The following is a 22942-nucleotide window of genomic DNA, read 5'->3' as shown; positions in this document are numbered from 1 at the left end:
TTAATATCTTTTCATTGGAGGTGAATTTTGACAAATTCACCATTGAATTACATCTTCTTCTTATATCCTCAATACTTGCAAAATTTTAAGAAAATTAAAAATAAAAAACTATGTCATCAATAAATTTTTTAAATTGTAAGTTTTTATAATTTAAAATTATTCACAAAATATAAACTTATAGATCATATAGTAAATAATATTCGATTGACATAAAATTTAGCATGTGTATTAGGAGCGTAAAGAACATACAATATTTCAATTATTAGATTTTCAAAATATGTTGTAATATTTATTTATGAGTGAGTTTGTAACCGTAAGCTACAAACAATTTTGTAGTTAAACTTTTTCTTTATGATAATCGCATAGATACTAATACAAATTTACTCAAGCAAGGCATAGGATATAAGTTAGAAAACATATTTACAGTTATAACAGTGCCAACCCAAACATTTCAAATAGAGTTTGATAACCTACATATGTAAATTCATTCTTATCGATTAAGAAAAACAAACATATGGAAATTCATTACTTAACTAAAAGCATCAAGAAGAAGAAGGAACCAATTATTTGGCTTCATATCCTGCATAAACACCACGATTACTGGAAGTCTGGAACCATCTTAAGTTTCATCTTCATGCACTCTTGCAATTGAGACCCCCTCACTTCGCCTTCTCTTGGCTCCGCTTTTGAATTCCTCTTGCATTTTATCTGCATCCTCTTCCTTGTCTTTGACAAATGAAAGAAATGATTTCTTGGAGCTCCCATCGGAATGCCTTGTGTACTGGTGCACCATCTTAATGAGATACAAAAGAAGAGCAAGAAAGCAAACTGAGCCACATAGTAAAAAGAGGCCCCAAAAGCTTGTAAGATGAAGGCGGTCTACATCTTGCTTTGCACCTTCTGAGCTGCATGCACTTCTTGTAAGCCATTTATTATGAATCCTCTGCAGATCCCCATTCTCTGATAGTTTCAGGATGGCAGTTGACATGTCAATTGCTAATGGTGAGTCCCGTGGAAAAGCCTAATCAATGAGAAATATAGAACAAGACTTTATCTTTAAAATCTGATAATGCTTATAGACATAATCAACCAGTTAAACAAAAGAGGTTGATTGCGTACATGATCATAATATACAGGTCAAATACATGTCATTTTTTTTCCGTTAACTTATTTGCTTATCTACAGTTTCTTATCTACAGTTTTTTTAAAGAGTTACTTTTCTAAGTATAACTATACTTTTGCCAACTTTCACCAAATAAGCAAATAACCTTTTCAGCAAAAACCTAATCAAAACACACATATATCTAATCAATATAAAATAAAGAAATCTAAACTTCAAACTTCACTGAAACCAATTCTATCAAGAAACTAGAACAGTAGACATCTAAGTCAAATACATATATACTACAGTTCTGTAATGTGTGTTTGAATAATGATTAAATAATTAAATTCATCATTTCTTAACTGTTGAGCATGTTTGAAAGATACGAGCATGAACAAATGCTAAAATGGAAGATGTACATTGTTTATGGTTCACCAGTTTCACATTCACAAGAGCAACTAGTCAGCTCACAGAAATAAAATTCTATACTTTTCATACGTTGTTTTGACAATAATATTTTTTGTTTGCGGAATTAGTAGCTCTATGAATGATTAGTGAATGAACGACAAAGGAATTTGCCATAGGAGATGTTCCCTGTAACTGTCAAAGAAAAATGGAATGTTTAAAAATGATACTTACAAAACCCCACCCCATTTTGGTGAACTCCTGACCTACTATACCAAATTCACATCGGGTGGAGAGGAAGAGCTCCATGTATGCGCGCTCATCAACCATTGCAGCAACACCACCCTTCTTTGGACCATCCCTCAAGGCTTTCTCATATTCACTTTGCGAGTTGAGAGGAACAAGTCTGTTCTTTTGTATGTTGAGCTCCACGGTCAAATAATTTTCAGCAAATGAACCACGCCGGTACCCAATGGGATCGTTGATCGATATTAAACTTTCAATCCCTTTGACAGGTGAAGAAAGCTGTTCCACTGTCAGTATTGAGGTCAGACTTGCAGTGTAGCTTGAATTGAGTATTAGAACTACAAAAAGCCATATGAGAAGCACTAAGCGACCAAGGGTGCTGGCAATCGTTTCTCCTACATAAAACAGGAAAGGAGAATTTAAGTAATTCTTATCAATAAGTCAAGGACAAAACATTTTTTAGAAATTTTTTCACAACTGCTTGTATGACTTGTTGTCATTGGTGCAAAATAAAAATGTTGTCGGTGTGAACCCAGGTCATAGTGAAGTTGCTTCAATTACAACAGGTCATATCAGCAGCAAATTGATAGTGATAGCAGCAAATTGCTAGTGAAGACTGAAGTAGAAAATTTTACTTACTATGGGACGAAAACAAAGTGGAAAAGCTGAACCTGCAAAGTGAAGGGACAAAATTAGCAAAGCGGAGTAGACCAAAATTCAAGAAGATGCAATCCTGGTAGAAGATAAATGAAAATGAAAGATGAACCATTCAAAACATTCCAGGTACAATTATTCTCTTTTAGCATCCAAACTATCATCACCACGAAAGGAAACTTTCTTGACTTGACAATGGTTACATTACTAACCATTTTGAAGATGACATGCAGGTAAATATATTCTGCTTTTTTTAGATATGAATGGCTTTAGGAAGTAGAGCGCACTATTCACTATTGTGAAGATGACCCATTTGGCATTGCTGTAGGAAGTAGAGAGCTTTATCTGCAGAACTTTAATATTAGAATTTTTATGATATGAAGCTTTTACTTAAAATCTATCTAGCGTTTTGAGTGTTTGATAAATTATAGTGAATACTGCTTTAAAGTTCTATATTTTCAAAGGATAAGCAGTGAATTGTAGATCTTTTCCTGAAAGCTCCAAATTTCAGCTTTAGCCTTAAAGTTGGGCTCTTTGATGGAATTTCCAAACCTTTGATAATTTCTGATAAAAGAGCTTTAAGACTCTTAAAGCAATTTTCTAGTAGTGTGTCCCACCCACCTGCCTCAGCATTATCATTTGCTTACAAAGAATGAATGAATGAAGAGTAACCATAAATGCACATAACTCATAGCCTAAAAATTGGTTAAGTTGTTCCTAATAGAAGCATAATATTTCTTTGGGCTCACCATACAATGGTGACAAATTGCTTTCTAGGAGGGCCACGGAATTCATCATTTGTCCTGCGCTCCAAAATCCAAATAACTGCTCCCACAAGAAGGAAAGATATTCCTGTGGCACACCACATCGTTGGAGTAAATGGTCTTAGAAATGCCCAAGCACTAGAGTTCAACTTCAAAACTGGGGCCACAACAACTAGCCCAGATTCAATATATGGTTGTGTAAAATCCACTATCTTTGTCCTGTTGGTGGTAATTGTAATGTCTCCAACCACAGCATCAAATTCCTATATATATGTAACATGAAAACTAGTGAATCAGGAACTTAAAAAATAAATAAAAGCATATTCCTTAGGTTAAATTACCGATTCTCCTAAAAACTTACGCTATTAGGAGATGATGAATTTAATCATTTAACCACATAATTCTAACACTCCCCGTGGACTCAAACTCCCTTTTAACAAGTGAGGCCCAACACGTTAATTTTAACATTTTAAATGGGAGATAGAGTAAAGACAAGGATCAAACTTAGGATCTCCTGCTTTGATACCATGTTAAATTACCGATTTTTCCAAAAGCTTAAGCTATAAGGAGATGATGAATTTAATCATTTAACCACCACATAATTCTAAGAACCTATAACAAAGTTTGCAGAAAATTCTTGCACTTCATACTTACACCGGTTGTGATCTTGTGAAGAAGATCTTGGGTTATTATATTATTGTGTCCATCCCCAAATGGAATAAACTTAGACGGGACTGGATATGGTAACATGTCCTTTGCAGCATTATAAACATCAATGCAATAACCACCAAACATATCGGAGCCTTCAATTCTAGAGACAAATTCACTATAGCCAACATCTATTGGAACTCCAACCCTCAATTGCCTTCCATTGCTTGAGAATACCCATCCACGAGGCTTTTGAGCTGTTTGTCCTGGCCAGATTACACCATAAAGTGATGGTTGAATTGAAATGGAACCATTTGGCTGTGCATTGAGCTTTTCTGGAGGCATAACTGATAAGCCAGACGAATTGGACCAATAACCAATTGTCCTAAACCCCGTGCCAATCACATTGATGACTTCATATGAAGGATGAATGAGATTACCATCAGGAGTGAACTTAATTGGGCCAGTTACACCACTCATATTAACCTGTAAAATGTTATCACGTAACTGTTTCCCTCCTTCAAAGATACTCATAGCATCAAAACGCAAGTTCCCTCCATGAAACTCGTTTAAACTTGAATCCTTTGAAAATGAAATGTTTTTACCCTGATCAAAAAATGTGTCAAGTGCATGAGCAAGAAGCCAAACAGTGTCATAGGCATACAGGCCATAAGAATTTAGTCCTACAAGGCCATTATCTGTGTCTCCTGCAGCAGTTAAGTTTCTCCACCTAGAAACAAAACTCTTTTTGAAATCTGAATCCGATGTGTGCATACGCAATGTAAGAACCCCTTGAACGCTATCCAATTTCGATAAAGAGAGGGAAGAGTCTGTATCTAGTATTGTAGAAAGCCAATCAGTAGCTATCCACACATATCCACTTCCCATTATCTGCATATTGCGTGCCACATCAAGTACCTCCAGACCCCAGGTATCATAAATGTGGAGGATAATAATCCGAGACTCCATCAAAGCACCTTGACCAGTGCATTGGTGATGTCATTATGGGTTAAGTCAGGGCTCATAGGAACTTTATATGATATTTTACATCGTTTCTCAGCTAGTTTGTCCCCTAAGGCAGCAACCCCATTTCTCCCATGATCATCATCAATATAGATTGCTATTACATCTCGCCATTCATAGTAGGCTACAATTTCTGCTACTGCAGCCATCTGAAAGAGATCACTTTGCGTTGTCCGAACAAAGTAAGGAAACTGAAGTGAATTCAGGGTGGGGTCCGTTGCTGCATAGGATAATAGAGGTACATGGAGTTCATTCGCAATATGTGAAATTACATGAGCCATAACTGAGTACTGGGGACCAAGTATGGCCACTGTATAATTCTCCATAAACCGTAAAGCTGTAAAAGGACATGAATAACATAGCATGTATAAAATTCTCAACTAAAATGAAAAATCGAGAATGAACAGACAAGAGATGTTACAGAGAATGTACCCTCAACAATACCCAGAAATCCGCTAGATAATTTGGTATCCTGCATTGAAAGTTTCAACTTAGTTCCAACTAAAACTGCTGGATTGGAATTCACATCTTCAATTGCAGCTTCTATTGCGACTTTTGAAACTTTGCCGATGGAAGAATTGAAAGAGAAAATAGCCCCAATATTAACCACATCTGGTCTTGTAGATACACTAGTACTAGTGTTAATAAAAAGCCCACTGCAGAAAACCATTAATACCAGAAGCCTAAACTTATTCATGGTGGAATGCACTGCAAACAAAAAACAACCTAGTCAGAAACAAAGAAATAAGCAGGGAAAATCTACATACTGACACTGGTTCTTTCCAAATGGTATATTAGACAAAGGCACACACAAGTACACGCAACCATGTATACATAAACACACACACACACACATGTAATTTGTAAATATACATGGACGTACATATATAAGGATATGTACTGAACCAATCAAGCTAGATAGAGACCCAATCTACCGAGATCAGTCAACCAAGAAATCACAGCCACAATATGTGACTGATTCAGCCATCACAGATTTCGCAGATCACAAGTATGACAGTTTTGTCACTGTAATGCAGGTTAGATCTTCACTTCCACAGTTTGAGGAATTTGTCAACTTGCTGTCTATATATGAAAGAAGCCATAGAGACTGAAGGAAAATGAGTAAATGTGCACCTAAGGTTGCATCTATAGAGATACGAACACTTACCTCTAGGTTTTGACAAAAGCCTTTAGACCCACACATGCGCATTGGAAAGGATGTCAAACCACAACATCCATCCATGATTTTTAGCAATGGACATGACCCCTACAAACTCCCGGGACTGGTTGGTATGTAGAAAGAATATGATACATCATACAAACACCTACAACAAACCAAATCCCAGGGTTTCAAAGTGATGGAACCTTAGAATGGAGGTAGAGCACAAAGAAGAAAGAGAGATAGAGGAGGCTATGGTCTCCCATCTATGGGTGGCTGGATATGAGGGAGGCCAGCTCCTTTTCTGAGCCACTTTTTCTATCTAGAAAAGTTTGCTTAAATAGCTCCCTGCAATAAACTCTACAACTTGCCAAACTAACAAAGAATATAGGTGTCTCTATCCTCCTAGTGGTTGAGTTTACATTTCAAGGCACATTATTTTCAATGAAATTTGCCACACTTATGCCATTGAGCAGTCCAGTGGTGCAATGTTTCAGGGGGACAAAGCAACCAGTGTTACATCCTTTACTATATTTCATGATGATGGTCAAATTAAATCCTACATGAGATAAAGATCACACCCCCACCCTAGCCATTTTCTGAAGCACAAGACCCTCAGCAAGCCACTGCACCTTCTCATCCTTCCCCATAAAATCTCCATCTTAACCCAACCATTCTCCTCGACTCCTCAATCAACCTACCCGGCACTATTACTTGCCAATCTACACCCACTCAATCACCAACCCAGCCTTTCAGCTAGTCCATCCTCCCTCCCACCACCCATTGCTTTCCAGTCAATATGCTGCTCTAGTGTTCCTTTAGGTACTTTGAAATCAGGTAGGCATCTTTCTCTCAATGCTCATCCAATGCAAGACTCAAGGAAAACTAAGACTGGGCTGATTCACTATTCCCTATCATCCTCAATATATTCAGAACCAAAAATTTGGAAATCCTTCATGAAACATCCTGGCTAGGTTCGAGCCATGCAAGAAGAACTCCATGCTCTTCATGCAAACCACACCTGGACATTAGTGCCTCATGACCCACCATGAATATGGTAGGATACAAATGGGTCTGTAAAATGAAACTCAAAGCTGAGGGCAGTCTTGAAAGATTGAAGGCACAGCTTGTTGCCAAGGGTTTCACTCAGTTTGAAGGAATTGACTATGCTGAAACCTTCAGCCCTATTGTTAAGTCTCAAACCATTCGCATTTTCCCCACCAATGTTCTGAATCATGGTTGGTCCATTAAACAAATTGATGTTAAGAACACCTTACTTGATGGATTTCTCTAGGAGCCTGTGTTCATGGAACAACCTCTTGGGTTTGTCAATCCTGAACACCCCACCTATATTTGCAAGTTGTCTTGTCATCTCTAGGCCTAAGGCAAGCTCCAAGGGCCTAGTTTGATTGCTTTTTCAATATGGTCTTTTGTGCAGCACCAATGACCCCTATTTTTTTTTTATTGTTTCACAGCATGTATGGTACAATCTTCTTGCTCTGTTATGTTGATGTCTTGATGATATTATTCTCACTGGGAGCAATACCTCATTCCTGTCATCCTTCATTCATCAAATCAGCTCTGAGTTTGCCATGAAAGATTTGGGTTCTTCGCACTACTTCCTTGGCATTGAAATGTCCAATTCACCACACGACATGCACCTCTCTCAAGAATAATGTGCTAGAGACCTACTCCGACATGCAGAAATGCTCACCCTTATGGCTTCCCAAACCAGTTCTGGCACAATCTCAGAACCATTCTTAGATCCTTCCATGTACCACAGTTTGGTTGGTGCTCTTCAATACCTCACAATCACTAGACCAAACCTTGCTTGCTCAGTCAACACTGTTTGTCAACATACGCAAACTCAGACTGTTGGATTTTATGACATGTCCAGGGTTTTGATTTGGATTTTCTTTGCGATCATTATGTTGATCTCTATACCTTCTCCAACACTAACTGGGCAGGTTGTCATCTCACCCGACTCTCCATGATGGGCTATGATGTTTTTCTTGGCTCCAACTTGATATCCAGGACTGCCAAGAGCAAGAAGCAACTCACCATGCTTGCTAAAGTGCAGATTCTGCAGAGGCTAAGTATCGTGCCATGGCTGCTGCTACAGCTGAATTAATTTTTGCATGAACTTTACATGTCTTTCAACCTTTGTCTGCCATGCTCGTACTAAGCACGCTGAAATTGACTATCATTTTATCCATGAAAAGGTTGTCTAAGATCATGTTATCACCAAATATTTTTGCACTAACCGGTTACCTGACAATTTTACCAAGCCACTCTCTCAGGAACCATTTGAGAGTCATTGTCACAAGTTGGGAGTGATGTCATCCTCACTCCTCAGATTGAGGGGAGTAATAAACCAGAGCACCAATCAACAAAAGAGTCAATATCACAGCTACAACATGCGACCATCGATTCAGGAGAAATTATTTTGTACACTCGGTATTCTAAACTTCCCTCTCACAGAAATGTGGATCCCGCACCCACATATGAGGCTCACCCTTATTTGAAAGGAAAATCAGGTACATCAAGCCCACTAAATAATTCCACTTGATTCAAGAATTCCTCTAGTTGATTTTGAATTTTGAAAACCTTCCCTTATATACATATATATGTACATTTCTAAAATATGAAGCAAAAGGGGTGAAGCATAAGTCTTTCTCTCTCTCTTACCTATCCAGATGTAACTAGAGCAATTGCAAATATCTCTAAAGATCAGTTCTTTTGAAACAGTGTAAATGGAATGATGTATGTTTAAATGGACAAATTGAAATCCAAACACACCACCAGTGCCGCTTCAATTCGCTGCAAAAGCAGCAGCTCCGGACCCGAGAAGAACACCATATCGTAATCGAAGGCGTTCTCTTCGGCCGAATTTCCGACATGAAAAGGCCAAGGCCATGGTGGACGTCGAAGTCGTCTGCCGTGGCTGTCATACAAGCTCGGAGTCGGGGGTAATGCCAATGGCAATGGGCAATGGGGTAGCATTTTTCAAAACCTGCTTGCTTAATCGGACATTTGTGCAGTGCATGCAGGAATGAAATCAAAATCGCTCATGGTCACGGCCTCACGGGGACACTCAATTTGTGCATACTGGCTAATGGCTATGTATAAAAATGCAAGGCTAGTTTGACCAAATTTTTTGTTGATACACGATAATATAAGTGTGTAAGTGTGAAACTCCTCGCACCAAAAAAATGAGGTAATTGGCCAAAATTTAAAAGCCCGTTTGGTAAACGAGATTGAGTTGAGTTGTTTGTAATTTTTTGAAATACGTGTGGATGAAAAAAATGTGTAAAAACGTGGGTAAAGTTGTTTAAAATTTAGTAGAGTGGGTTTGAACTACTCTACCAAATAAGCCCTAAATTGCCTACTTGTAGTATGAAATTTGACACTTTACCCATTTAAAGTTAGTTTTAGTTAGGAATTCGTTATCCACTCCTGTTAAAAATGGGATTAAATATGTATATTTGCTCTATTTTATGTCACTTTCCTCTCAAAACATAAAATATATATGTGTATATATAGGGGTGGCAATTCATGTTTACGTTTCGGATTCGTGTCGTGTCAACTCTTGAGTATCCAACTATATAGGTCAACACTAACCTGACATGTTTATTAAACGGGTCAAGATTCCTTAACCCTAATACGACCCATTTATTAAACAAGTCAGTTGTGTCAACTTGTTTATCAATTTTTATCAAAATGAAAAAAAAAAAAAGTATGAAAGAACAAACAAACAAATATTTTTAATATAAAATTCAGAACTAACGAGTAATTGCATCATATATAATTATTCAAAATTAAAGCATATCTAAATATCACAAATAATCAATTACAATATGTCAAAGAAAATAAACCACAACAACTAATAAGTTCATATACCTTAGGTTTGATGGATATATTAGTAAAATGTCTTTTAATTAAACGAGTCAAACAGGTCAAACAGGTTCCATATATTGAACACTAACTCAACTCATTTATTAAACGGATCAGTCATGGCAACTTGAATATGGCACGAACTCATTGAGTCTCAACCCATAACCTGCTAATTTCATGTCGTGTCGTGTCGAATTTGCGGGTCGTGTCCTATTTTACCACCCTATGTGTGTACACACACACACACACATATATATAAAAGAATAAGAGAAAAAAATAAAAAAATAAAAAAATGAGGATTTTATAAAAATTACGAACAAACATTGTAAAAATTATGATCATTACCACCTCAATAGAAGCTTCTGTCAAGAATTTTGAGTTGCAGAAATGTTGGTTTTTCGATTTTTTTTTTAAATAACATTAAATATTAAAAAATTTAGTTAGTTGTCACGTTTCAAAACAATGTTGAAAACTAGCGTCTCGAGTGCCTAAAACTCGAGTTCCAAGATAAAATTCGAGTTTTTAACTCTCGATTTGTAAGTGGTGGTAGCTGATGTGGAAGAAAAATTCACATGGAACCACGTTGAAATTGAGTTTCTAAAACTCGATTTGCTTTTGGTTGAAATTGAGTTTCAAAAACTCGATTTGTCATCATTTCCGCTTCACCGTCTAAACTCCAGAACACTTTTACACCTAAACATACAAACCCCAGCCTGAGACAAGTGCAGACATCAGAAACCCATCGGCAAACTCACATCGGCAAACCCATCAGCAAACGCATCGGCAAACCCATCGGCGGAGACAATGCATCTCAGATCTGTTCTTCCTCTGTTCTTCAACGTCTGTTCTTCCTCTTCGTCGTCAGATCGTTGGTTCTTCTTCAGGTCTGTTCTTCGTTGTCTTCAGTTCTGTTGTTGCTCAAGTACAAAATCGAGTCTTAGAGACTCGGATTTGCTTTTTAGAACTCGAGTCTTACACCTCATCCAGCACAAACTCGCAAAGCGAGTCTCTGAGACTCGAGTTTCAATATAGATCTCAAGTTTCTGAAACTCGAGATGCTAGTTTCCAGTTTCTTTTCCACCGTATGTTAACTTATCATATATTTTCCCCTCACACCGCTACTTTGAAAAAATCCCCGTTGTTTTTCCATCGAAATTTCTGTCCTAAGTTGTGCCCAGTTCAACCTCCTATATTGATTATTGATACTTCACTCTCTCACAAAGTCAATCCTACATCTCCTAATTCCTCTCTTATCATCTGTTCCCTTAAAAAGAAAACAACTGCCTTTTGTTGCCCAAACCCAACATAATAAACTAAACAGACACAGAAGTAGAAGAGAGAAAATTAAAATGGAGGGGCAAGAGAGCACAAGAAAGAAAGATGAGAGGAAGACCCAGATTAGCCAAGGCAAAAGTGATGGTATTGGAGGGGTGCTTGTGTTGGGAGGTGCCTTGGCTCTTGCAAGTTTGATAGCAATTTTTACAATCAAGAATAAAAGAAGCCAAAAATACCCAAAGGTGCGTCAAACGCTTCAAAGGGAAACTTCAGACACCAAAAAGAAGATAAAAGAAGAGAAAGCTTGCGCTTTTTCTCAAAAAGAAGATGTTTTTCAAATGTGGGATTTAGTGGGTCTTGGTGGGGAATGTTGCTTCTTTGCTATTTAACTTGAGAAATTGGTTTGGCAAATGAGGTTCGGATATTTGCAACTGGAACATGGTGTCGATCGGCTTTGTTTGAGGTGGCTTGTTTGGAAGGAGTGAAATAGTTGTTCTTTTGAAGATAGGGAGAGCTCCTTGGATCAATAGAGAACTTTGTTTTCTCGCACTCTTTTTTATTGGTCCCGGAATTGGGGTTTTATACATTGTTTTTTTCTATTTTAAAGTTTTAAGTTCCTCTTAGATTTTCATTTTGAGTTTCTATACATTTTTTCACTTTGTGTTCATTGTGAACTTAGTTTTTTTTCCATCAATAATGCTATATTACTTGCTTATTAAAAAAAAAAAAAAAACTCAAGTAGCTCAGTAACAAATTGGACTTTATTTAACAAGAAAATAAACAAAACTTAAATATGTAAATGTAATATTTTTTTTTTTTTTGAGAAACACATACACACAAGAGAATGATGTGTAAATATATTAATTTTGTTTGGTGATATGTACAAGCTCAACTCATATTCAAAATAAAATTGGATAAACAAGTTTAGACTTTTACTACTTGGCTTAACTTTGTTAATAGCCCCAACTAAAACCCATTTTCCCTTGGTAAGTAGAATTAGGACTTTGATCAAAACATTGTTTATATTCATGTATAAAAAAAAAAAAAAAAAAAAAAAAAAAAAACCTAGATAAACATAATATATAGCAATTAATAAGCTATTTATTATATATAAATAAATATGGATTTTTCTTGGATTAAAATATCTCATAGCATTCTGCCCCCCCTTTAAATCTTATAATTCCTCACTGATCTAGAAGACTAGATCCTCTGTATATAACATGGAAAAGCAAGCATCAGTTAATTAAGTGGAAAATACACTAGTAAAAAAATTGTCCAGTTAAAAGATTGATAATCAAAACAAAGGACATAATTGTGGGATCACAGATCACTAGTGTCGAGTTCACAGAAAGCAAGGGACAAGAGAAAGGAGAAGTTTGATTCCAGTTGCGAGGGAAGAGTTGACTTACGCGGTAGCTGTTGCAGCCATCGTCTTTGACCCACTGCAGAAACCCCCACAACTCGCCCGTTAACACTATCTTTATGAAAGAACCGTGTGTTTAGAGATATGGTATAAGTTGATGGGCTCATGGTTACATGAAAGTGTAACACTGAGAATCTGGGTTTAATTTGGTAGTGTTGGAACTCTCTATGCAGTGCCGGTATGTATAATTTTCCAGTGGTATGAATACCGTTTCGGACTCATTTCGGTTTGTCCATTGAAACGAAATATTTCGGTACTGACCTATTTCGACGTACCGTTTCAGAGTTACATTATTTTATAATAAAATATATATATTATTAATAATAAAAATCTATATAAATTATTAAGGATTTTAAAAAAATTATAAGTACATATTTCAATTAATATGTAATCTTTAAGTCCAAATAATAATAATAATAAGAAGAAGAAGAAGAAGTATCAGTTCAATTATTTATAAAATATAATAAAAGTAATAATATGAAAAAAAAATGATATTAATAATTTATATTAATACTTAATATTAGTTGTTGGCGGTTGGAGGTTGGAACAATAAAAGAGGGTAAAGGCTGAAACATTTGTTTTTATTGTTAGTCACGTGGGGTTCACAAAAACAAAACAAAGAAAAAATTCAAAATTAAAAACACAAGTGACAAAGAGGAGCATGTGGGCTGGCAAAAACTAAACAAATAAAAAATTTAAAGCAAAGGACATATCTTTTAAGGGAGAGTAAAGAGGCTGACATTCAAATACGTTACTTGTACAGCACACAAATAAAAAAGCAAAGGCAGACTGGCAGCCACAGCAAGACCGAAACACACCAGAAGAAAAAATCAAAAAGTGAAGAAGAGAAGAAGGGGGTCCGAAACCCACCAAAAGAAGAAGAAAAAAAAAACAAGAAGAAGGGTCTGAAACCCAGAAGAAGAAGGAAAAAAAAAAAAAAAAACAAGAAGCAGTAGGGTCCGTAACCAAGAAGGAGAAGAAGAAGAAGGTATGATTTTTTTTTTTTCAGCCAAAATCTGGTACCGGCTGAAATTTGTGTTTCAGCCAAAATTGGCCGGAACACCCCAAAATAGGCCGAAATTTGACCCGACGTGGAATAGGGGTATTATGGTACCGGTTTGCATGCCGGTACGAAATATTCCGGCCATTCCAACCGGAATGGAACGGAATTAATAACAATGTAATTTTCTATACGGTGAAAAACTGAACATACTTTCTCTGTCACTTCCTTCTTTTTTGGATATTTATCGCTATATATATATATTCTTGTGCATGGGTCATAGATATACGTGAAGAAAATTAACACGAGAGACAAAGAAAGAGACACCATTTATGATTTGTTCTGATCTGATCAAGTGTGTGGTCGTGACCTACAAGATAATGACAGGCATTTTAGTTGCTTAAAATGAGTGGTGTCCCTAGAAAAAGTAAATAATATAGGGTGGGTTTGGATAGAGTTTTTTTCCTGGGATTGGGTTTCAACCACAGGACAAGATGCACTGTTTATTATTGTTTAGTTACTGTTTATGTATAGTGATGTACTGTTCATCAATGTTTCATCTATTTTTTTTAATTAAAAATGAGACCCGCAACACTATTTATATATTTAAAAATTATTTAGCTACAGTATTTTCAGTTTTCAGCTATATCTAAATGGACTCATAATTTGCTTTTCGTGTCATTGATTGTAGAAGAAAAAAAAAAAGGATATTGATTCCCGAGATAATCATGTAATTGGCTAAAATTTTAATGAAGGGACTAATTGTTGGAACAAATTATGGGATTGCATATAAAATTCAAATTCAAATTATTATTAAATTTATGAGTATTCTCTCTATCATAATTAATATGATATGAATTCCATTGTAATGTACCATCAAATGATTATCAACTATTTGGTGTGGGGATGACCTCATTACGGTGTGATCGCACTGTCCCACCACCGTCTTCTATTTGATCGATTACACTATAATGTGGGACTTCACTTCATAACCTAGCCGGCATGCAGTCCCCATACCAATGTCTATGTCCCATGCCAATTCTCATCATGCCTTCTGCACAAAGAGTAGCGTTAAGTGTGACTTGGCCAGCATGTACACATTTTTGTCACTCCCAGTTTCGACCACTACTTTCTTCACACTATTTCAATGACAGTATACTCCAAGTGACTTTTGAATCACTATCTTTCATGTGACCAACATCAATCTTCACGGCTGTGACCTGTGAGGAATAGTCGAATAGACCATCATACCTACACCACTATTTACGACTTCAGTTGTATACATTCAAATATGAGTTGACTTACGCCAAAATTATCATGAGTACTCTCTTTTAACAACTTAAGTGAACCTAAGTTGATGAATCCAGCTGAAAGTTTTGTGAATTCTAAAATTTAAAGTTTCTTTGAGCAAAGTGTGTACGCATCATTGAGAATGTCTGTATACACATTCCGAACCAGAATATGCAAAACATACATTTCAATTGCATGATTTGTTTGACTACATATGGCTGCACTTTTGCAGCTCTGTTTTCATTAAAAACTCCTACACTCATTCATATAAACCGTACATGGTTTTTATTTTTGGGTATAAACACATGCACAGGATACAAGTCAGTTAACATAATTAAGATTACAACAGTTCCAAACCCGAACATTTAAAAGAGAGTTTGATAGCCTACGTATTAATTGACTAAAGCTCCAAGATGGAACCAATTATCAGGCTTCATATCCAGCATAAACACCACGATTATTGGGACCCTCTAAATTTCCATCTTCATGCACTCTTCCATTTGAGACCCTCTGATCATTTCGCCTTCTCTTGGCCCCATTTTTGCCAACTTCCTCTTGCATTTTATCTGCATCCTCTTCCTTTTCTTTCACAAAAGAAAAAAATGATTTCTTGGATGAGCTCCCATCTGAATGCCTCATGTACTGCCGCACCATCTTAATGAGATACAAAAGCAGAGCAAGAAAGAAAGCTGAGCCACATAATAAAAAGAGTCCCCAAAAGCTTTTAAGTGGAAGGCGGTCTACGTCTTGCTTTGCACCTTCTGAGCTGCATGCACTTCCTGTAAGCCATTTATCATGAATCCTCTGTAGACCCCCATTCTCTGATAGTTTCAGGATCGCAGTTGACATGTCAATTGCTAGTGGCGAGTCTCGTGGAAAGGCCTAACCAATGAGAAATATAGAACAGCACAAAACAAAATATAATTAAGAAATTTATATATTATGTTGCATAGTGACATCAATCACATTTATTATTTATAAGTATATATATGCGTGTGTTTCTCAAATTTTTTTTAAAAAAACTTTGATTTTTATTTTATTTTATTTTATGGATATGATAGACATGAGCAATGAATTAAAAACAAGTGGCTAATCAAATACAAATATACTCTGTCTAATCAAGTCAATCGCATGCATATGTACCATGGTTCTCTAATGAGTTTGATATGATAAATTATTTCAACTAAAAGCTATATCTATTAAAAAATGGTGAATTTGATTAATTAACCATTATTCTAGAGCTCATCTCACTTGTGAGTTCAAACTATTCCTTAATAAGTGGGACCCCATCAGGGGTAGAGCTACATTGCTCCTTGGGGGGCCATGGCGCTCCCAATTTTTTTTCCTCCTACAACTATACTAGTAATAGGATATAGCCCTCTCAAAAAATTAGAACCGGCCCCCCCATTTATTTTTAAGATTTCTAGTTAGTCCAATGGATTTTTAGTTGGCCTCCTCAATTGTTCAAAACTTTATTACATATCCACCCCAATTATTCCTAAGATTTATAGTTAGTACAAAAGATAATGACTAATAGTTGATCTTCTCCATTGTCCAAAAAATTTATAATTAATCCAATGGATAATAACCCACTCTCTAGCATCATTGACAACCCATTTCCCAACATAATTTCAATTTTTTTTCATCTTTAGGTACCTACGAAGCTTTGTTGTAGCTGCTAGTGTCAGCTCATCGCCCCATTTTCTCTCTTCTCAACACAAAAACTACTATTTTAACCAAAATTATTAATCCATTTTTTTTCCTGGTGCAACATCACCTTCTTGACTTTTTAAAGAAGTGAATATGCAAGTGTATTTTCTTCTCTCTCTCTTTTATCAATCATCATTGTTATTTTACCATTAGTATTATTTTTGTTTCTTTCTTCTACCACTATGTGTGTGTTGATATGCATAAGGGTATTTAAGATTTTTTTTGTTCACATTTTTGTATTGCTATCTTTATTCCATTAAAGATTGTTGGGCATAATTTTGACGTGATCTGTTCTTTTATTGGATTTTTTTTTTTGTATTTGTCTCTAATAAACTATATAATTCTTGTATGTTCATTAACATTTAAGAATATAACAATATATCAAAGTTAATAACTTTGTATTTAATATGAACTATAGCTAATATATCAATACTACAATTCGGCCCCCCAAGTAAAATTTTCTAGCTATGTCCTTGGAACCCATACATATGCATGTAAGATTTTTAATTTGATGTCATCATAATTTACCACTTGTTCCAGAAGTTTAAAATGCTACCAAATGATAATATCAATTACCATTATTCTATCATGATTATGAACAAGTGCTAAAATGAGGAAGTATATTTTTATGGTTCACCAGTTTCACACTCACAAGATGACAGGAACAACTAGTCATCTTACCGAAATTATTAACAATAATATTTATGTATACTGAATTGGTAGAACCATGAATGATTAGTGAATGAACCCACAAAGGAATTAAATTTACCAAAGGGGATGTTCCTTCTTACTGTTAAAGAAAAATCAAATGTTTATAAATGATACTTACAAAGCCCCATCCCATTTTTGTGAATTCTTGGCCTACTATACCAAATTCACATCGGGTGGAGAGGAAGAGCTCCATGTATGCACGCTCATCAATCACTGCAGCAACACCACCCTTCCTTGGACCATCCCTCAAGGCTTTCTCATATTCGTTTGGAGAGTTCAGAGGAACAAGTCTATTCTTATGCACGTTGAGCTCCTGTGTCAAATAATTTTCAGCAAATGAACCCCGCAGGTAACCAATTGGATCGTTGCTCGATATTAAACTTTCAATCCCTTTGACGGGTGAAGAAAGCTGTTCCACTGTCAGTATTGAGGTCAGACTTGCAATGTAGCTCGAATTGAGTATTAAAACTACAAAAAGCCAAATGATAAGCACTAAGCGACCAAGGGTGCTGGAAATCCTTTCCCCTACATAAAACATGCGAGGAGCAATTTAGTAATCCTTATTACTAGTAGATCCAAGTGATAGTCATGTTGCATTAATCACAACAGGTCATGTCAATATGTAGCAATTTGCAAGCGACTGCAGTATAAATTGCTTTTGAAGAATGAAGTAGAGCATTTTACTTACTATGAGAGAAAAACAAAGTGGAAAAGCTGAACCTGCAAAGTGACAGGCACAAAATTAGCAATAGGGGAGTAGATAAAAATTCAAGAAGATGCAATCTTATAGAATATTTTTGAAAATGAAAGATGAACCAATAACAAAACATTCTAGGTACAACCATTTATTTACTTTTAGCGTCCAAACTATCATCATCACAAAAGGAACTTTTCTGGACCTGACAATGGTTACATTATTAGTGAAGGTGGCAAGTAGAGAAATATGTTCTGCTTTTTTTTGGATGTGAAGGGCTTCTAGTGATCTCTACCTCAGCGTTATCATTTTCTTACAAAAAAAGAATGAATGGAGTGAAAATTTTACCATAGTAACGTGTGTAGCTAAGTTGTTCCTAATAGAAGCGTAAGTGATGTTACATCTATTACAAGTTTTACTATATAAGTTGGACAAACTGAAGCGTCAACTTTTAATACAAAATAAAAACGTATTTCAAAAATCGCATTCAATGTCTTATAAGTTTAAATAAAATTGGTAGTTTTAGTATATTTTTTCTTAGGAACTCACCATATAATTGTGACAAATTGTTTTCTAGGAGGGCCCCGGAATTCATCATTTGTCCTGCGCTCCAAAATCCAAACAACTGCTCCCACAAGAAGGAATGATATTCCTGTGACACACCACATCAATGGAGTAAATGGTCTCAAAAATGCCCAAGCACTAGAGTTCAACTTCCAAACTGGGGCCACTACTACTAGCCCAGACTCAATATATGGCTGTGTAAAATCCACCATCTTTGTCCTGTTTGTGGTAATTGTAATGTCTCCAACCACAGCATCAAATTCCTATATATATGTAACATCGAAACCAGTGAATCAGGAATTATAACAAAAAAGCATGAAAAACAAAAGCATATCACACTACAAGAGTAGGATAGATTTAATTTATTCCAATGTCTGTAGAAAATTGATGTACTTCATACTTACACCGGTTGTGATCTTGTGCAGAAGATCTTGGTTTATTGGATTCGTATGCCCATCCCCAAACGGAACAAACTTGTACGGGACTGGATATGGTAGTGCGTCCTTTGCAGCATTAAACACATCAATGCAATAACCACCAAACATATCAGAGCCTTCAACTCTTGAGACAAATTCACGATAACTAACACGGATTGGAACTCCAACTCTCAATTGCCTTCCATTGCTCGATAATTCCCATCCGCGAGGCTTTTGAGTTGTTTGTCCTGGCCAGATTACATCGTATAGTGATGGTTGAATTGAACTGGAACCACTTGCTGGTGCTTTGAGCTTATCTGGTGGCACAACTGATAAGCCAGAAGAATTGGACCAATACCCAATTGTCCTAGACCCTGTGCCAATCACATTGATGACTTCATATGAAGGATGAATGAGGTTACCATCAGGAGTGAACTTAACCTGGCCAGTTACACCACTCATGCTAACATTTAAAATGTTTTCAAGCAACACTGACCCTTCATCAAAGACACTCATAGCATTAAAACGCAAGTTTCCTTCACTAAAGTCACTTAAACCCTTATCAGTTGAAAATGAAATGTTTTTCCCCTGACTGAAAAATGTGTCAAGTGCATGGGCAAGAAGCCAAACAGTGTCATAGGCATACAGACCATAAGTATTTAGTCCAAAAGGGCCATTATCTGTGTTTCCTGCAGCAGTCAAGTTGCTCCACCTGGAAACAAGTTTCTTTTTCAAATTTGTCTCCGGTGTGTACATGCGCAATGTAAGAACCCCCTGAATACTATCAATTACTGATGAATTTAAGGAAGAGTCTGTATCTAATAGAGTAGAGAGCCAATCAGTAGCTATCCATACATATCCACTTCTCATCATCTGCATATCCCGTGCAGCATCAAGTACCTCTACCCCTGAGGAATCATAAATGTGCAGTATAATAATCCGAGACTCCATCAAAGCCACCTTGACCAGTGCATTGGTGATTTCAACACGGCCTAAGTCAGGGCTCATAGGAGCTTTATATGAGATTTTACATCTTTTCTCGGCTAGCATGTCCCCTAATGCAGCAATCCCATTTCTGCCATGATCGTCATCAATATAGATTGCTATTACATCTCGCCATTCATAGTAGGCTACAATTTCTGCTACTGCAGCCATCTTGAAGAGATCACTTTGCGTTGTCCGAACAAAGTAAGGGAACTGAAGTGAATTCAGGGTGGGGTCTGTTGCTGCAAAGGATAATAAGGGGACACGGAGCTCATTCGCTATATGTGAAATTATATGAGCCATAACTGAGCGCTGGGGACCTATGATGGCCACTGTCTCATTCTCCATAAACCGCAAAGCTGAAAAACAACAATTAAGCCTTAGTCCCAAAATAACGCATAGTTTTTAAAAGAAGGTGAAAAATATAGACTATGAAATTCTATGACTTGCGCATCATGGAAAGGATGAAAATTTGTGAATGAACAAGAAGGAGGTGTAACAGAGAATGTACCCTCAACAATTCCCAAAAATTCATTGTCTAATTTGGAATCCTGCTCTGCTAATTTCAGCTTTGTTCTATTTAGAATTGTGTGATCGTCATTCACATCTTTGATGGCAGCTTCTATTGCAACTTTAGCAACTTTCCCAACGGAGGAATTGAAAGAGAAAATAGCCCCAACTTTCACAACGCTGGGTAATGTAGAAACGTTAACACTAGTATTACTAGTGCTAATACAAAGCCCATGGTAGAAAAGCATAGATACCAGAAGCCAAAACATATTCATGGTGGAATCCACTGCAAGAAACAAAACAACGTAGTCACAAACGGATACTTCCTCCTACCAAAAGGCACTAACATGTACAGAATACAGATAAGCATTTATGTCAAAAACTTAAAATACAAGTGGAAGCAAGAAAATTTAATGAGGTTCCGCGTATGGCATAAGTCCATAGTAGAAAGCTTAAGCGACTACTTCTTTATTGCTATATTGAAATGTGTTCCAATGAAGCAATGTAAGAATACATAGGAATATATTAAGTTTGGTAGGTTAACTCTAAAACTAGGGTATCCCATGGTATCGCAAAATCACAGTAGCCCTTGATATTCTACAGAACCATTGTTTGCGTATTTATGATGAGATGCTAATATATATATATATATTTATTCCAACAATACACACATATACACACGTAAATATACATAATATAAATTTGTATTTACGTATGCATACATTATGAGGATATGAAGCTAAATGAGCGAAGCATAAGTTGTTCTCTCAGGCCTATGCACGTCACAAGAACAACAGAAAATACCTCTAAATATCAGTTCTTAAGAAAATTGCAATGTTGTATGGTTAGATGTATTTGTGTGCCTGTGTGTGTATATATATTACCAAAGCAAATACAAATAGCAATGACTAAACAGAGTCATGAAACACGGAAAAAGAAGACCCACCAAATAAGACAATATAAGCACCCATGAAACACGGGGAAACAAGAACTACCCATTAATCAAAAAGTTTGCAGGCTTGAATGAGAGTAATTCAGTTCATATTCAAAAGATGCGTAATTGAAAGTAAGACACCATAGGATCAAAGTAGTTGCAGGTTAATTTAGAGAGAGAGAGAGAGAGAGAGAAATCTCAAAAGCAAGATTCTTTTTCTTTTGCATAATCTCAAAAGCTGTATTTATTGGATATGTTAGACTAGAGATAACTCATAAGTTTCTTATAGTTGAATAAGAGATCTAAGAATTAATTTTTATCTACACTAAAATCGGTTGGTGTCTTAATCTGATGATAAAGAACTATCATCAAGAGTGAACGCAATAGGTTGAAACTCTCTAAAAAAAAAAAAACTCATAAATCACTTAGATTTGAGAATTTAGAACAAAAATAGAGGAAAAAAAAAACAAAGTTACTTTTAGTATTACATTAATCATACTAAAACTACACTAAAACTTGTGCCAAATTCTAAAAATGCGACTATAGGTTAGCTGCAAAAAACGGGGCAAAAAAAAAAAAGTGGCTATAGAGCACATTTTTAGTAGTAAGCCATCCATGCATTCCGTTAGACTGATAATTAAATTATTAAATTCACTATTTCATAATAGTTTAAACTTTTAGGATAATTATTGAAAAATCTAATGTGTTGGCCTCACTTATTAAGGTAGAGTTCAGATTCATGCTAAAAGGAAATTGTTAAAATAATGGTTAAATAACTGATTTCACTATTTCCTAATAATTTAAAATTTTGAAATAATTGGTAATTTATCACAGGTAAGAATGAAAATGGTACTAACCTGAAGGAATTTGCAAAGGGGGAAGTTATTTACATACTTTTTGTGCGTATTTCTTGTGTACACACTACACACTTCTCATCAGTATAATTGATTTTGAATAAAAGTCAACAAATGCAACAATTGGAGGTGGAATTGATAATGCAGATAAAACATATGTAGAGAAAAAAACGTGCACAAAAAGTCAGAAATAACGCTATCCAACAAAACCGTATATTTGTATTGATTATGCAAAAAGAGTGTACTTTTGAGGACTACTATGGTGGTTACATGCTATAATTATAGATTACTCTAGGTTAGATGTGAGGCCTCACCTGTTATGCGTGTAATACAACATGTGCATGCAGTGAGAAATGTGTGCCTGTTAGAGAGAGTTTCTTGATCCTTTTATATACTTCTCTGACTGAGTTGCCATAGACTTACGTCCTGGAATGATCACTGGTATTGGATAGAAATTAGAATGTCGTCATTCTTTTGCATTATTGATAATACCACTAGGGGCATGTCATCCAATAACAACTCCAAGTAATGGAATTCATAATGGTCGATTGATTTAATTTCAGCACTTGATTACCATTGTATCAAAATGGAGTAGCCACTTCTAAATGGCGCATGTGCTGTTGAATGTTATCCTAGTTTACATTAAAGGTCAAGGTCATCTCATCTCCTAATCATGGAGAAT

The 22942-nt window shown here is 36.0% G+C and overlaps 1 protein-coding gene and 1 pseudogene across 1 annotated transcript; both read right to left on the bottom strand.

Annotated features, from left to right (window-relative positions):
* Positions 1 to 441: 441 nt before the first annotated feature.
* On the bottom strand, positions 442 to 12823 carry LOC142623558 (glutamate receptor 3.6-like; annotated as a pseudogene).
* Positions 12824 to 15090: 2267 nt separating this feature from the next.
* LOC142623557 (glutamate receptor 3.6-like) lies at positions 15091 to 22602 on the bottom strand. Its single transcript, XM_075796991.1, has 7 exons — positions 22575 to 22602; positions 20474 to 20758; positions 18967 to 20321; positions 18548 to 18825; positions 17993 to 18024; positions 17423 to 17829; positions 15091 to 15765 (listed from the first exon to the last, which is right to left on the bottom strand). The coding sequence occupies exons 2-7, from the start codon at positions 20745 to 20747 to the stop codon at positions 15310 to 15312; spliced, it is 2802 nt and encodes a 933-aa protein (XP_075653106.1). The 5' UTR covers positions 20748 to 20758; positions 22575 to 22602; the 3' UTR covers positions 15091 to 15309.
* Positions 22603 to 22942: the final 340 nt, after the last annotated feature.

This window comes from Castanea sativa, chromosome 2, assembly GCF_040712315.1.
Source record: "Castanea sativa cultivar Marrone di Chiusa Pesio chromosome 2, ASM4071231v1".
Classification (NCBI taxonomy): domain Eukaryota; kingdom Viridiplantae; phylum Streptophyta; class Magnoliopsida; order Fagales; family Fagaceae; genus Castanea; species Castanea sativa.
Note: the sequence above shows the minus strand (reverse complement) of the source record. Positions and strands in the feature narration are given on the sequence as shown.

What these genes read in the sequence shown, in the direction of transcription:
- LOC142623557 (XM_075796991.1), bottom strand. Translation starts at nt 20,747, where the DNA reads ATGAATATGTTTTGGCTTCTGGTATCTATGCTTTTCTACCATGGGCTT. An exon ending in CAATTTGTCACAATTATATG is followed by an intron (nt 18,025 to 18,547) that starts GTGAGTTCCTAA and finishes GTCACTTTGCAG; the next exon opens with GTTCAGCTTTTCCACTTTGT. An exon ending in CACTTTGTTTTTCTCTCATA is followed by an intron (nt 17,830 to 17,992) that starts GTAAGTAAAATG and finishes TGTTTTATGTAG; the next exon opens with GGGAAAGGATTTCCAGCACC.